General features: G+C 35.5%; 2 protein-coding genes and 1 pseudogene across 2 annotated transcripts; all 3 read right to left on the reverse strand.

Annotated features, from left to right (window-relative positions):
- Positions 1–727: 727 nt before the first annotated feature.
- On the reverse strand, positions 728–1,763 carry LOC141843982 (patatin-like protein 3; annotated as a pseudogene).
- Positions 1,764–2,972: 1,209 nt separating this feature from the next.
- Positions 2,973–5,443, reverse strand: LOC141844444 (large ribosomal subunit protein uL22z-like). Its single transcript, XM_074732497.1, has 7 exons — positions 5,402–5,443; positions 5,274–5,310; positions 5,052–5,092; positions 3,822–4,052; positions 3,645–3,747; positions 3,508–3,575; positions 2,973–3,179 (listed from the first exon to the last, which is right to left on the reverse strand). The coding sequence occupies exons 1-7, from the start codon at positions 5,402–5,404 to the stop codon at positions 3,138–3,140; spliced, it is 525 nt and encodes a 174-aa protein (XP_074588598.1). The 5' UTR covers positions 5,405–5,443; the 3' UTR covers positions 2,973–3,137.
- A 7,762-nt stretch (positions 5,444–13,205) lies between these two features.
- On the reverse strand, positions 13,206–15,645 carry LOC141844257 (protein FLX-like 3). Its single transcript, XM_074732294.1, has 5 exons — positions 15,561–15,645; positions 14,240–14,778; positions 13,990–14,135; positions 13,650–13,729; positions 13,206–13,566 (listed from the first exon to the last, which is right to left on the reverse strand). Exons 2-5 carry the CDS (start codon positions 14,770–14,772, stop codon positions 13,483–13,485), a joined length of 843 nt encoding a protein of 280 aa, XP_074588395.1. The 5' UTR covers positions 14,773–14,778; positions 15,561–15,645; the 3' UTR covers positions 13,206–13,482.
- Positions 15,646–16,303: the final 658 nt, after the last annotated feature.

A 16,303-nucleotide genomic window follows, 5' to 3' on the forward strand; every position in this document is an offset into this window, starting at 1 on the left:
ATAAATATATTATCAAATTTAAAATGTAAAAATTTTAAACCATTTAAAAATTTTAAAATGAGAACTTGATAATATTTAAATCAATTATGCTCAAGCCAAGTGAATAAGAAAGTATAATCTATTTTTGTTATCTAAAATATTATTTTTTAAAAAAAATAAAAAAGTGTGTTATTGTATTTTTATAAAAAAATTAATACTCATATAAAATGCAAAATAATAAATTTAACTGGGTTTAAAAAATTTATAAATATAACAATTTTATACAATTTTTTTTTCAACTTGGATATATTTTTTAAAATTTATCAAAATCATAGATAAAATTATCGCAATAATATTATTGTAGACATCATTTAATAGTTACTATACATTCTAACCGCCATTAATTAGTTGTTATAATATTTTAACAACTTTATTATGATTATTTTCAGCATGCGATTTTAATTAAATTTAAACAATTTTAATAAATTAGTAAAAAAATTATATAAAAATATTCTACATTAGCATATAAAGTTATTTTCAAATCGAAAAATATAATAAGATGTCGTTGTAATTTTTTATATATATACGTGAAGAAGTTTTCAGTATTACTTATTTCACTTATCCAATTTTCATAATTCTAAAAATAAATATCACATTTTCGTTATATCCCTTCCTTCTTTATCAAAAACAAATAAACTTGCAAAGACTAAGACAGCCAACATCAACAACGTATTAGAACTTTTTGAATTCAAGCTTTAATTAATGAATGGGGAAAACAGAGTAGGAGCAGGATGCAAAGTGAGGCAGAGGAAGCTATCCGTACCACGTCGTCGACGCCTTCGCCTGCAATCCTCATGAGTTTCGCCTGCGATGGCAAGGACCTCCCCCTCCGCAGGTTCATTTCTTTTCCAATGCCGCCGGCGGTGGCGCTTTCGAGGGAGAGCACCATGAGGTCCCTCATCCTGTCTGCGAATGGGAACTCGCGCTTGTTGTTGAGCACGTGAGTGATGGCGGCGGCCGCGGGGTTGCCCATCGCTACGCCGCCGCCAATGGCCGCGATCCGCGCCCGGCCGTCCACCGACCGAAGTTCCACCGGCTCTGTCCCCGCCGCGCAAGTGGCGGCGCACACCTCCTGTAGGTGGAAATCGTATGAGTCCCCCTCCACCGCGTCCGCCCGCGAGAAGAGGAACGGTGCTCCCGTGGTCAGGTCGAAGCAGGGAACGAGCAACGGCTTCACGGTGTCCCGCAGCGTCGCGTCGCCGAACAATTTTCGGAGCGCCTCGGAGGCCCCCTGCGACCGCCCCCAAGCGAGCGGGCCCCGCCTCGCGGCCACGAACGACGACCGGCCGCTCCTCGCGAGGAGAAGGCGAAGCGCATCGGCGGCTGAGTGCAAGGGGCGTCCTTCGGGGCCGCAGGAGAAGAGCATGGCCGCGAGGACGCCTCCGACGCGGGACCTGGTGGCGACGTCGAAGAAATCGGCAACGCGGGGCAGAGGGGTGGCCGGAGAGGCGGCTGAGGGAGGACTCAAGCCGGACGAGGGAAGCGGCGGCTAAGAGGGCATCGACGGGGCATCCGCCACCATCGATAGAGAGGATGCGGACCCGACCATCGGAGGCGACGGGAGGGGGAAGAATCGCGACGGATGGGGAAGAAAAGCGACCCGCGGGGTACTGTCGTCCACGAGAAAAAAAGCGCCGCACGTGGGAATGAGTTTTGACGATAACCAGGGGAGGGGTAGGGTATGAAAATAGGGATATCATATCCTTATTTAGATATCCATTCATGTCTACCAAGCATTAAGAATGGGAATGAAATCTATTTCATTCCCATTTCCCTCTCCTAAAACCTGCGTACCAAGCGGCCCCTGAATCCTAGAACCCTTTAAGTCAAAAAAATTATCAAAATTTTAAATAATACAAGTTCATAAATTAATAAATTATATTCAAAAACCTAATCAAAATCAATATATTCCTACATTTCTCTTTAATATATACTTGTACTTAGATTTAAATTCGATAATATAAATTAAAAATAAATTTTAAAATGGATTTTAAAAAATTTAAACATGTACACATGCAATCCATGAAATAATTACATAGAAAGAATGAAAGAGAAAATGGATATGTGCTGCACATTTTTTAAATTATAAAAGTTAAAATACGTAAAATAGATAATATTGAAACTTTCTCTTCTAACCATGACTTTTGTGTCCAAAAAAATTTTGAAATTTAGTTTCTTTCACATATTTTTATCAATGTGCATTATATTATAGTAGTTTGAACTCAAACAACAGTAATAGTTTTCATTAATTTTAAACAAACTTCGATCCATGTTTAACGAGGCCATTAATTAAGTGAGATTGACACATAGTTTTTGATGAAAATCTAACAAAAACCGATGGCACCATCAAATTAATTTTTTAAAATTATAATAAATTGATTAATAGAGGTGAACGTTTGAGACACGAGCACAATTTCGAGGAAAAAAAATAATTGTACCCCAAAACATGCATGGACTATCCACGCAGCAAACTTTCAATTCAATGACTACAAACGACATCCATCTACGCTCTGATCAATAAAAAAATCATATCAATCACTTAAGATTAATTGAATCTTAAAAACTAAATACATAAATTCTCAAAAAATATAATATAGTAATTGTTCATTAACTAATGTTAATTCAATATATATATAATTAATTAAATAAATAAACTAGTTAATATTTATAAACATAAATAATAAAAAGTATTAATATAATAATTAAATAAATAAACTTTCAAAATCAAATTTACTAATTAAATAAATGTAAAATATAAAAATTTATATAATCAACCTCAAATTCATTAAAAAAAAAGTCAAATCAAATTTAAACATTGTTTCAATGATTTAATCGCTAGACTCGATTATCTTATCAGATAAGTAAACTTGAACTAAGTAAACCTTAATGACTCGTTTACAGCCCTACACAATTTCATCTTGAGTTACTGCCCAGAACAGAAGGGAAATTGAAACAATTTTGAAATCATTCATTACAAGGGTAGTCAAAATCCAACAAAATTCTCACAAAAAAAAAAACAACTCATTAAGATTTTAAGTAACAAGAACTTGAAAAAAGAAACAAACTCTTGAGAAGATTTACCTCACTTGTAGCTGTGCTCAAGCTTTCCTTGGCTTGGTGGTAGCAAGCTGGGCCTCAGGCTGCATCAGTATAATATACAGTAAGAAATCGACAAAACAGAAAGAGCATAGAGATCTTTGGTTGCTTTGTTTTTCTTTCTGAAACAGCTTGCAGAAAAGTGGATAAAACTTCCAAGATCAATCGATCCATTCGAGTGATTCGAAGAGAGAAAAAACAGAAGAACGAGGTAATAAGCAATGAATGAATAAGTCAGGTTAGATTTTCAGATTGTGGGAACTAATATAAATTGCACAATCAACATGAGAGGAAAAGGTATTTGTATTGTTACTTCCAAAGCCTTATGAAACATGTATTTCAAATAAGTCGACCGTTGAAGGAAGAAATTACCTCTTTCTTCACAGCCTCTTCCTTCTCAGACAGTATGAGTTCAATGTGGCATGGAGAGGACATGTAAGCTGCAATACAGAGTATTGCAGTCGATTAGATACTAAAACGAAACGCATTGACTCAACAAAGGAGCTTACGATTGATTCTTCCATGAGCCCGATATGTCCTGCGCCTTTGTTTCTGGGCTTGGTTCACCTGAATGTGAGAGATGTAAAGAGCATCAACATCCAAGCCCTTCACCTGCATGAATGAAATGAAAGTTAGAAATATAAGCAGAGCACTGAAAATGGAAGGTGGTAGAATATGAGCATTACTTCGGCATTGCTTTCAGCATTTTTAAGCAGATCCAAAATGAATCTAGCCGATTTCACAGGCCACCGACCCTGCCCGTTCGGGTGCCTGTTCTTGGCCTGAGCAGTTCGACCCACCCCTCTGCAAAACCTCCGGAAGGGAATAGCCTGCTTGTGGGCAATTACATCCTGGAGATATCGTTTTGCCTTGGATAATGATAGCTTTCTCACTGCATGGGCAGTCTCTCGAGTGTTCTGTTGACATAATCAAAATTGAAACATGTATTCCTGTCAGCCACACGCAATGAACTACACAAATTCTGTAGCAAAGATGAATCCTACTTACCATTGAGAGTACCATTTCATTATAAAAAAGGGAAAAAGAAGAAAATTTCATAACTAAACAGTAAATTATAAATACAATGAAAAAATAAAATCAAAACTCTTGTAGAAAATGTGATAAAGATCACAATAATTAGGAACAAAATCATTGATAGTCAATCAGAAAAGAAATGCATCAAAGGTAAACTCATAGAATTGAATTGATAATCACAATATATATATATATAAAAGAATCATTTGTGATCAATTACTTAGATATGTGAAACTAATGGATAATTTACAAATTTCTCCAATTTCTATTAGGTATATTACAGTCAAATGTTACATTATTACTATATTAAAAAATTTATACCAAAATATAATCATTATCTTTTGGCAGACATAAATCTAAGGATACTTTGCGTTTAAATTAAAACTATTCTACAGCAAAGCAAGCATTAGCATATACAGTTTTCTTCCAAGACTAGTTATAACAGTAAAACTAAATTGATATGGTGATTAATTCATTACCGAATAATCATTAATTATCATAAAAATAACCAGTTATAGGAATTGTAGTTCAAATACCAATTCAAAATGCGTACATCTATGTTTTATATATGAATTCAATTCAATTAGATAACAAAGAAGACAAGCAGACTTCTTCGTGAATCAAAATACAACATCCTTAATTACAATTACAATATCACTTTAAGTTTCTTGAGGGAAACAAATATTGCCCAGAGTCAAAGTCTTTCCAAATGATATGGAACTTGATTTATCATCACCCTTAATTTTTTACACATAATGCCTGCAGAATATTTTTTTCTCCAAAATCGGGGTTGCAATTATTCAATCAATCATCAAATTCTAAGAACTAGAAATACAGATTTTTTAGAACCTAGAATAAACCAATAAATGCCTGTAACGTACCTTGAAGTGAACCCTCAAGTCATGGCCCATGGCCTTGGCAGCTGCAAACACCCACAAAAATAAGTTTGAATAAGAATTCAATCACAAGCTGAATTCCATTTAGGAGCTAGATTTCTCCTCAAAGAAAACAGAAAAGTCCATTAAATAGATTAACTCGAGGATAAAACCAACTCAAAATCAAAACTCGAAGCGAAGAAGCCATCGCAGAAAAGTGAAACTTACACTTAGTAGGGTTGGAAGGCTCTCTCGAGTACTTCACCTGATCGAAACGATCGGCGCGCAGAGATCAAATCAACATTAGATTAGCAACAAAATTAACGTCTCGAGGCAACGCTAAAGATGGAACTCACCATGACTGCAGATAATTCTGAGCCCCTGCAACGGGAGGGAGAAGGAGACGACAGCTTGGAGTGGAACCCTATAGCGATCCCTTCTTAAATAGGCGAATGGGACGAAGTGGGCTGGGCTTAGGAATCCTAATGGGCCTAATTGGTGTTTAATTAATAAAATTCTCCGTTTGTCAAAATCCAAGGAAAATAATTTTTTAAAAATAAATAAATAAAATAAAAAAATATTGTAAAATAAAAGATAAAAGGAAATGATAGAAATGATTGTTTAGGCAATGAAATGCCAAGAACAATCAGAAATAATTATGGATAAATTTGAAAGGAATCAAACTAAATCAGATACGATGACAAGAACATTCGATATAAAATTAAAAATAATCCATTTATTTTATGGATCGTAACTTCTTTTTTTTTTTACGGCAACGATAAATTGACAAGTTTCAAGGAAGAAATCAGAAGAGCGCTTTTTTTATGATTTATTTTAAGCTCAATTAATATGGAGACGGATCTAGCGAGCGCTCATTTTTATTAAAATTATTAAAAGAGTATTTTTTGTTAATTTATTATCAAAACATTTCATTTCTTTAACACATTTTTATTTTTAAAATTATTTTTATTTTTGTCACGGAGGTAATAACTAATAATATTATTTTAATTTTAATGAATATTATATTATAATAATTATGAATGATATTATATTATAATAATTATAATATCATAATTATTATACAATTATGGTAATCATGATTAATAATAATTATATTGTATTGTGTCGAAGAGGTACTATCCTCACCTGGAGAACCCCTCAAGTATTGCCCAAAGTAGCTACTAATCATGTTACAATATAGGAATTTTTTTTTTGATTGGCCGGTCCGGTCCCACGGAAGTTTCCCACCAACCACTAGTGTAAATCGGGAAGCACATATGGCGGCCAATCTAGATGCCCAACATCCTTTGATTGCGTTCCCCATTTGGAAGAAAATTCTTACAAATACGCCGTAGCTAGGGATCGAACCGCGGATCCCTGGGTTACAATCCGGATGTCCTACCGTTACACCATTGCCCTGGGCTACAATTTTATAATTGGTATATGATTAATATTGTATTGTACAATTATAAAATTGTAGTTGTAACAACTATAGAATCACATAATTTTTTTTTTGATAATCCAAATATCCAAGTCGTACCCGACTAATTCTAGAGATAACCGATTCTAACACCACGTAAATTTCCCATCAACCATTAAAAGAACATCAAGAAACACAAATAAATCTTGACGGACCTATTATTATAAAATTTTCAAACTCCTCAATTATAATGTACATAATTGAGTTGGTTACGACGAAACAGAATTACTAAAGTGAGCAAAGTCGAATCTCGACGAAGTCGAGACAATACTCTCCTCTATCGTAGTCAACTGCAACTTCTCGATTTACCTCCTCATAAATGATCATGAAATCGACCGTATAACACTACTAAGGTGACAAATTCCAACTAAATGAGATTTGAATCCTAATTACCTAGAAAACCCGTCCTATTACCATCGTAATTTTAAATTATATAACTATATAATCATAATTACCACAACTTATATAACATCATGAAAATCAAAGATATTTTTAAAAATAAAAATAAACTAAAATAAAATAGAATGCTAATTTAATAATAAAAAAACACTTCATTTTAACAATTCCAATAAAAAAATACCCTTTCAATTTTTGCCCAAAACTTTATTTTGACCTCCTTCTCGTTATAATAGGTTTTCCATTGTTAATTTAAAATTTTCAAATTAAATTAATAGTTAGGAAATCAACCTAGAACAATAAATAGAATTAGTTTCATAGTTGATTGTATTTGTTTAAAATATCATTTAATAATTTATTAAATAAAATTATTCAAGTTTTGATTTATATTATTTATTCAATATCACTAAAACGATTTTTTCTCATAATTTTATAATTTTCATTTTCCCAAACAACCTTATAATTTTATAAATGATATAATAAAAAATATAACTCATCTCACCTGATAGAATAAAATTTAATTATTATATTTTCTTCATTATGAATTTTTTTCTTTTAGTATTATTTTCTAACTAATTAATGTATGACAAAAAATTCACAACTTACAATATCTCTTTAACATTAAATATATAAAAAATAATAATAAAATTACTTTGATTTTCAAAACATAATAGAGGAAAAATAATGCCAGATGAGAATGCAAAAGGTTGAGGAGCTGAAACTATACCCTAAACAATACCCTATTTTAGGGTATGGAGATATCAAGACCGCTATTCGTCACCGCTATTTAAAACCGTCACTATGACGGCCCTTCCAAAACGACCTCACACTTCATGGAAGGATATAAATCACGAAGAACTTCACCCAACAACGGTAGCATCTGCAGAGGGTGAGACAATCAATGAGACAACACACCAACCTATTAAGAATCAACTTCAAACCTATTGATCACAACACCCTTACAGAAACCATCTGCGCCAACCTATGAGAGCATTTTATGATCCTTTAGGCAAGAACCATAAGCTGTCGGTATCGCTCCATGTTCTCGGGGGCATACTCATTGTTTTGTGGTTCGACTCGGGGACAGTACTGCTCAAGTAAGCGAGGAGTCGATGGGTTATAGAATCCCCTTATCGGCGATATATGCAGCTGATAAGGAGGCATGGCTAGTTGTGACGATATAGAGCTCACCGAAATCATGAATGCAGCTGCCAAAAATGGAAACAAGTCGGTCAGCTACAAGTTTTATCATGTAACAAGCATGCTTGTATCGAAATCTCAACATTGCAGTAAATCTAAAGCAGGGTTTGAATCAAGAAGTGGCAGTATGATAATCGCGGAAGAAGAAACAGAGCAAGATCCTCATTTACGCTATCATCGATGATATTCAAATTAACGGTGCGGCGAAAGAGAAGCTTCGAGTGGGTTTTATCAGAAACCTTCTTAACAGACATGTAAAGAAACTAAATTGCCCAAGAGTTTATGATAATTCAGGATTAGCAATTGGCGATGATCTTATCGAATGAGAGACTAAGCTTAAAATACCAGACCAGAGAAGTTACCTGGAGCTTTCGTATGCAGTAATTAACGAAAAGGGAAATGCAAGATGATTTGCTAACAGAGACTGATGAACTTATGAGAATTGAACAAGGCACTTATATCCCGAAAAAACATATTTCAGAGTCGAACATATAGCATATTTATATCTACAAAGAATCGACATTTATCGAATTCATTTTCTATCCAGAGCAAAGCAATCAAAGCATATAAGGGGGTTACCTCGGCGATGCTGGTTCTCCTGGATGACAGTAAGTATAAACTCTGAGAGCAAAAGCAGTTGCAGATTCACCAATGATCAGGATCTTCGTTGGACGCGACACTAGCAACATTCGAATAAGAAGTTACCTCCCTCTGCAAACATGAAGAGATTCATTCATTTAACACTGGTTCCATTAACATCGACAAGCGAAGAACATGAAAACCAATATAGGCCCTTCCTAAGCAAAACTAGTTGCCCATTGCACCGAAAGACCTCATGTAGATGCAAGAAAAATAAAGGATTATATATGACAAAAAAAATCAAATTGCTACAAATTATAAATGTCAATTGATTGTGACCCGCTAAGCAACTCCTTAGAATACAGCCAAAAAGCAAACTGAACACAATGATCGAGTTTACAATGGTAATTGGCATACACAAAATAAAAATATAGAAGAGATGATAAACTATCAGACATCTCACTATATATTTATTATATGGATAATGCAAATGCAGAAGACGATAACTGTTCTTACTAAGAATAGACAAGAAAAAAATAGCACAAGTTCTTAGACTAGTGATATTTCATAGAGGAATCAATAGTTTCTAATGTCATATATTGCTTTCAATCTAAAATGAGCCAAGCTGTTCGCAAGTAGCACAAGTCTCAGCTAGTTGAGCTAGTAAAGTCTGACTGATTCTAAGTCCACTATCTAGACAAATCCACTCTACAACCATCAAAAACCTCAACCCTTGTAAGCTTGTGAACAATCTCCTTTGTTAATAAACAAGTTTTATCTATCAGCTTTAGGACATGATCCCGATAGCAACGCCGTCCGTAAGCTCGTATCTAATCTCCTCTAGAAGCAAACACACATTCTCATGTATAAGCTTCATTATGAATTTGTTTATTGCCTAACAATAAACTGATATAGCTGCAGAGGTGGATACACATCAAGATGGGAGGATCGACATTTAAAAGAGGAAACACATGGGAAATGGTGGTATTGACAGACCTGAATCGGCAGGATCAGCAATGCAGAAGCTGCAGCAGTTAAAGGATGGTGGAATCGAGAAAGTGGTTTCAATTTGGTACTACACAAGAACTTCCCAATCCAAGCAGGAACACCACTTCCTCACCTCCATTCTGGGTCCATACCATAATTTGATAAACAACTAAATTTTGGACTGTCAAATCTAGTTAGAGTTTCACTCAATCAAAAGTTTCAACTGAAGTCCAATTTAGTCCTCATTCTAATATTAGGGTTTGAGCTCAAGCTCAACAATGATGAAATTCAAATAAACTAAGCTTGAAATCAATGCGACACTTTGAATTGAATACACGATCACAGAGATCCTGAACCAAACATACACAAGCAAAGCTCGACTCAATGGAACTTGTTCACAACCATAGGTGTTAGGTGGCAACGCCTGCCAGTAAAACTTCTAATATCAGAACAGGGAAGCTTGACAAGTACCATGAAATTTCAACTCATTTGCAAATGAAAACCTTCGGTGAAGTTTTACTGAGCAACGAAAGCAACTTTGTTAGCCTAGAGTCAATCAGGTCAATCTTCAAATGGAACTCCAGACTTCTATATAGCAATATTTTGACTTCAAGTTGCTTCTCTCTCTCTCTCTCTCTCTCTCTCTCTGTCACTCTCGATCCAAAATTCCTGATCCTCTAAATGTGGTTTAGTTGTTGTCCTTGATACTTAACCCTACTTAGGCAAAGCCTTGCCAAACCAAGGCATGAACAAAACTAAAATTGCCCAACGTAGTACGCATTGAATCTAAATCAATATTTTAGAGTCTAGAAACTCATTTGCTAATTTAAAGTTTCAGCTAACAGAGTTCTAGGGCCATTTCTTATTGTTTAGGTAGTAACCCAACAAACTCTAGATAGCTAAGTACATGTCTGTCATTTCGATTTTTCAAGTCTTAGCATCTTCAGATGCAACTAACTAACTAAGCATACTAGAATAATGTTCATATAAAAGAATATCTCTAGAACACTACATATTCTTGCACCCAAAAACATATAGTGGCATTTGCATCAAGAGTAGAAAATGGATCGACCAGATACAAAGAGGAGTGAGGAAACATCAACCTTAGAGCAATATGAGAAGTCAAACAAGAATTTCAAAAAAGTATTCAATCAAAATTTAAGTACAGAAGAAATTACTTGCCTCTATAATTCTGATCATAGACAGTCCTTCTAAGATTCTGGTCATAAGCAGCCAATCAATTCCAAGCACATCATCTCTCCAAGATTTGACCGCTTAACCTAGATCTTCCACTCAGAGATCTGGGGCTTGATCTTGATTTTTGTTTAGTATGAAGGTACTATTTCATAGGTATAGTTACATACTAGGAAAATCCTCCAATTCAGGTGGAGCCATATGACGATCCACAACCTTTGGCCCACAACCTCATCTCCCATACTCACATCAATTGAAAGATTCAGAGTAGATTTCATACAGATCATTCTCACAGTGCAAAGAGAAACTAACAGAATTAAAATGATGTCAGGAATCCGGTACAAACTTGAGAGCAGTGATCCAAGTGAGGGAGAAAAATCAAAACAATATTGCCATACATCAGGAGTGCTTCTTTCACACATCACCCATCTAGTAATTCAAGTAATGCCTTGGACAATCACCCCCTACGAATTTAATGCAATGTCCCTTTTGACAACACATGAATCAGATAATTCTGACAGCCAGAATATGGACTGTATAAACCACAGGAAAATATTCCAATGCTGATTCTTCGGCAAGCTTGACATTCAAGCAAAAGCTCCTCCTTTCTCAGTCTAATCAACTTTGAAGAACTAATCTCTTCTTTGATCATCTCAACCAATATCTAGCAGACCCCCAACACTTCCATCAACAAAAGCAACAAAACAGTGCACATAGAGGTAAAACGTGTATATTAAATATCATGTAGCTACTTTCTATGATCCAACCTCCAGAAAATTTCATCACTTCAACCTTCCTTGGCTGGTTTGACTGCTTGTATCCAGACTATCTTAATGATAGTCTAATAGTTCACGGGCATTGCTATAAAATGTTATATATATTCTTTAACCTTGACTGCATTAATTTAAGTCTTGATGATTAACATCAAGTCTAATAGCAAATTCACTTCCAAACTTACCTAACAACTAGTCATCACATAGAGAATCAACCAAACAATTTTTTCCTCAGATCCTGATAAGCATTGAAGAACTACATCTCTGCCATATGTCACAGACTTGGGCAGCGCTTCCATTAACATAAGTCAACAAAAAACATTATATCTAAAAATTAAATAATGAGCTTTCAGGTAGTGCAGCCCTCCTGGTAAATCTAAGATCCAAACAACTAAATATTCTGTCACTGATTCCTTCAAAGCCTTAACCATCACATACTTCACATTGATTGGGAATGGTAAACCATCATAAACCAGTAAAGGACTGTTACTGTTCAGTTAGAAATGCAAAGAACAAGCATCCAATAGAAGTTCTCATTATAGTTAAACAGGTATGGTGGGTGTTGGTAGTATGGAAAGAATATAAGAGAAAACTAGTTGCATCTGAAGACCCAAATTACCAGCTTAGATAATTCAATAGGCCACACTATGCTTCCCCGTTTGAAATTTTGAATAACTAGTAAAAAAGATTATCAAAGCAATGTTTCAAAAGCTGTTGCTCATAAAGATCTAAAATAGGCTCTCAAAAATTCAAGAATTCACACACACACACACACACACACCCTATATGAATAATTTAGTAAGAACTTGAGCCCAAATATGGTATATGAAGCTTTGAGTGAAGATAAAAAAAAAAACTATTACCCCTAAAGGTCTAAATTAGCACCTTCAATAATTCAGGAATCTATATTCTCCCTCTACTTGAATAATTTAGTAAGTAAAAGGAAGCTGTCTCATTGCATGTAGGTCCTGAAATTTGGAACAGCCCACTTGGAAATAAATGTAGATTCACTTAGCAGAAGAAACTATGGAAATTCTAGATTCTTCCTCATCAATCTCAGTAAATATCCAACTACTATGTGTAACGTTGACAGACTAATCACTAATCTAAAAAACTCAAGCTGCTAGCAAAGAGAACAATTTATACATATATATCCTTAAGCCCTCCTGTACTGATATGATAACATAATTACCAAAGCAATCAAATACGAACTATTGTTCTAATACTACATAAAAGTGGATTGACTAATCACTTATCCTAAAAGCTCAAAGTGGATTGACTAATAACTTGACCTAAAAACACAAACTGCCATACTAGAAAAATGGCCTCACTAATGCATGTGATGCCCTTAATACCCTTTTCTTTCATTGTATTAACTGAACACAATAAAGTCAATTAGCACATGCCATGACTTGTAGAAATTTTTCTATAGTCCTAGGAGCCAATGACCATCGCAGACTTGCAGAACTGTACATGAAATATTTTCATTTTTTTTAATTATAAACAAAATGTTAACCAGCATCATTAGACTAATGAATAATCCAAAAAGGCTGCAAAAAAAATATGGTGTAGAAATAGAGATAGAACCACATCAAACATATTTGGTGCCCCATAATCCCAAGTTAAAATCACATAGAACATGTCAAAAATTAACTAAAAAGCATAGAGAATAACTGATGTTATCTAGCTCCTGAAAAGCATTCCAATAAGTGAATCTGGTGGACCATGCACCAATTGCAAAGCTAGAAAACCATCTATCCCTCTAGTGTGCAAGCATCAGGAATAGAAAGAGCATAGGTCCTATTTAAGGCCCATATGAACTAGATTCTCAACGACGAGCAAGGTGAGTCTTGCTGAGTGCTCCCCATGATCCAGATCCAGCACCATAGAGATTAGGCTTGTCAGTAACAGGCTGTAAAAGATATAATGGAAAAGCACATGAACAGCCATGAATCACCAAACTGGCACTGAACTGAATCTCCAAAGTAAATTTACCGGCTTATTGCCATATTCATATCCAAACGTTGAAGAGTAGGGTCCGTCAGAGCTGCCAAGTTTAGCCGCATAACTTTCGCCTTCAGTAAACCATCATAAAACAAAGTTAAATGAATCAATGAACAGATCCATAATTAGCTAAAAAAAGTATACAACAAGAACAACAACAGAACAAATGCAATGCAAACATGCAAAACTGACAAACAGATCAAATGTATACAAAAACCACAATCAGATGGCAGCATAACTGAAAATTTTTAGTTGGTTTATATCAAATATTCAGCTTTCGACAAGTCAAACTATTAAGGAAAATCAGAGTACTAATGGTCAGCAACATTACTTGCAGTCTGTGGCCTCCCCTCAGTGCTAGCTAAGTCAGAACGCAATTTTTCAATCTCACGTGCCATGGAAACCAAATTTTTCTCCATTGATTGCCTTTGTCCCATCAATTCAAAGTTTGATTTCTTCTCGTACTCAATAGACATCCTACACGAAAGAGAAGTGCGAGATTTTAAAATAAGGAAAGAGGCATGGGCATGAGAAGAGCTGCACAATTAGCAAAGTCAGCTGCACAATTAGCAAAGTCTAACCGAAGATGCATAAGTTCCTGATGAAGCCCGTCAATTTCCGCCTTCATGGCTGGGATCTGTTGATTCTCAGATTGAGTCCTTGTCAGATCATGTGAAAGAGAACGAACCTGATCATTGAGCTCTTGTCTAATGGCAGTTAGCTTCTTAATTTCTGCACGTTGTTCCATGGCCTCTTCTCTAAGAGGTTCAGCAGCTCTCAGATCAGCTTCTAGCTTTAATCCTTTTTCAATCATATCCCTTGCGTGAGCTTCTTTCTCAGCTTGGATATCTGCAATCACCAAGTTCATCCGGTTGAGTTCCTCCCTGGCAGCAGCCAACTCCCTGTGAAAAGCTGCACGATCCTCAGCTAGCCCACGGTTATCCGCCAAAAGTCTCCTTATGTCCATCATCTGCAATTCAAGCTCCTCTTCAAGTGCCGCAGGGTGAAGAGGCTGGGGAAAGGGTCCACCAACAAGTGGCCCTGCAGGAGGAGCAGGATAACCCCGCCGAACCTCTTCAAAAGCTTGGCGACGCCCACGAACTCTACCAGCCATCTGGATCTACAATCAGAAGAAGTCAAACCAAAATATGTATGAAAGGAAATGCTGTGCTTCATTAAAATCAACGAATCCAATTTCAAATAGGAAATAAAAAAAATAAAACATTGAATCAGAAATATGAATTCAATTGCGACTTGAAGGCAGCCACCGGCGAATTTGTCATTCAAATGGCAAATTTCTCATTCGAAAAGTACGATCTGGGGCCACAACAACGTTATCCTGTCGCTCATATAAGCTCCTAAAATACTGGATCAAAAAATTGGATCCATACCTGCTGCCGAAGAACTATTCTCCACTCTTAAACATGAATCTCAACAATTCAAAATACAGAGCACCAACTTTAGTGATTAAAAAGACAGAAGGCAACGGGAAAAAGCTTTGAAAAAACGCTTAAAGGAATCCCTACATGCAACCAAAGGAACTTTTCTCCACTCTGGGGCCACAACAACGTTATCCTGTCGCTCATATACGTTTCCTAAAATACTTGGATCAAAAAATTGGATCCATACCTGCTGCCGAAGAACTATTCTCCACTCTTAAACATGAATCTCAACAATTCAAAATACAGAGCACCAACTTTAGTGATTAAAAAGACAGAAGGCAACGGGAAAAAGCTTTGAAAAAACGCTTAAAGGAATCCCTACATGCAACCAAAGGAACTTTTTCTAGACTTCTCCAGATTACTCTATATGAAGATCCAAACAGAATCGATTAGAAAGTAAATATATATAGAAAAGCAGAAGAACTTTCCGTCTTCGGCCATTAGATCGTCCGAAACCTACCAACAACAAGAAGATCGAAGCTTAGCGAACGAAACGGCAGCGGAAGGAAGGAGCGCCGATTGAATTCGCGAGGGCACCGGCGAAACCCTACGGAAGCCTCAAAAGCTTTCCTTTTAACCAAATTTGTCTGGATTGCCGACTCTGGAATTTTGCATATTTACCCCTGTCACATAGATATTTCCTTGTTTTTACTGAAACTGACATTTTCGACATCTAATTTATAAATTTTTCTCTATCTACCCCACTGAAATAAGGGGAAAAAATTAAAATTAAAAAAATTATGAGGAAAAAAAATAGTGTTTTGTGAAGTTAATTTTTAATAGCAACTTAATTGATATTTGAATATATAATTAATGTAATAAAGTTTAAAAAGTTAATTTTTACTAACAAATTAATTGATATTTGAATACATAATTAATGTAATAAAGTTTTAAAGAAGTGATTATGCAAAAATGATATTTTTTTTATATAAAAAAACATACCTGGAAGAGCTTGGTCGTCTGAAGGATTTTGGATACAAGATTATTCAATGCTTTGCTGCAAGTTCTTTTAAGTGCCGACCAACTAGGACCAGTTTTTTTGGGAACAAGTTCACAATAGGCTGCTTTGCCCATTCTTTGTGAGATTTTACTCTGGATACAATGTTATGTACTCAAATGATTAGTGGATTGTTGGAAGCTTCTCTTTTTGAGGAAGCCATGTCTTTCCTTCATAGGATGAGGTCTAATTTTTTATGTTGTGAC

Source organism: Curcuma longa, chromosome 13 (assembly GCF_044706935.1).
Source record: "Curcuma longa cultivar G26 ecotype Majalengka, Jawa Barat chromosome 13, ITB_CL_G26_1.1, whole genome shotgun sequence".
NCBI classification, from domain to species: domain Eukaryota; kingdom Viridiplantae; phylum Streptophyta; class Magnoliopsida; order Zingiberales; family Zingiberaceae; genus Curcuma; species Curcuma longa.

What these genes read in the sequence shown, in the direction of transcription:
- LOC141844257 (XM_074732294.1), bottom strand. Translation starts at nt 14,772, where the DNA reads ATGGCTGGTAGAGTTCGTGGGCGTCGCCAAGCTTTTGAAGAGGTTCGG. An exon ending in CAGGAACTTATGCATCTTCG is followed by an intron (nt 14,136 to 14,239) that starts GTTAGACTTTGC and finishes TCTTTCGTGTAG; the next exon opens with GATGTCTATTGAGTACGAGA. An exon ending in ATGAATATGGCAATAAGCCG is followed by an intron (nt 13,567 to 13,649) that starts GTAAATTTACTT and finishes TATCTTTTACAG; the next exon opens with CCTGTTACTGACAAGCCTAA.
- LOC141844444 (XM_074732497.1), bottom strand. An exon ending in ACTTGAGGGTTCACTTCAAG is followed by an intron (nt 4,053 to 5,051) that starts GTACGTTACAGG and finishes TTATGTCAACAG; the next exon opens with AACACTCGAGAGACTGCCCA. An exon ending in AAGAGGCTGTGAAGAAAGAG is followed by an intron (nt 3,180 to 3,507) that starts GTAATTTCTTCC and finishes ATACTGATGCAG; the next exon opens with CCTGAGGCCCAGCTTGCTAC.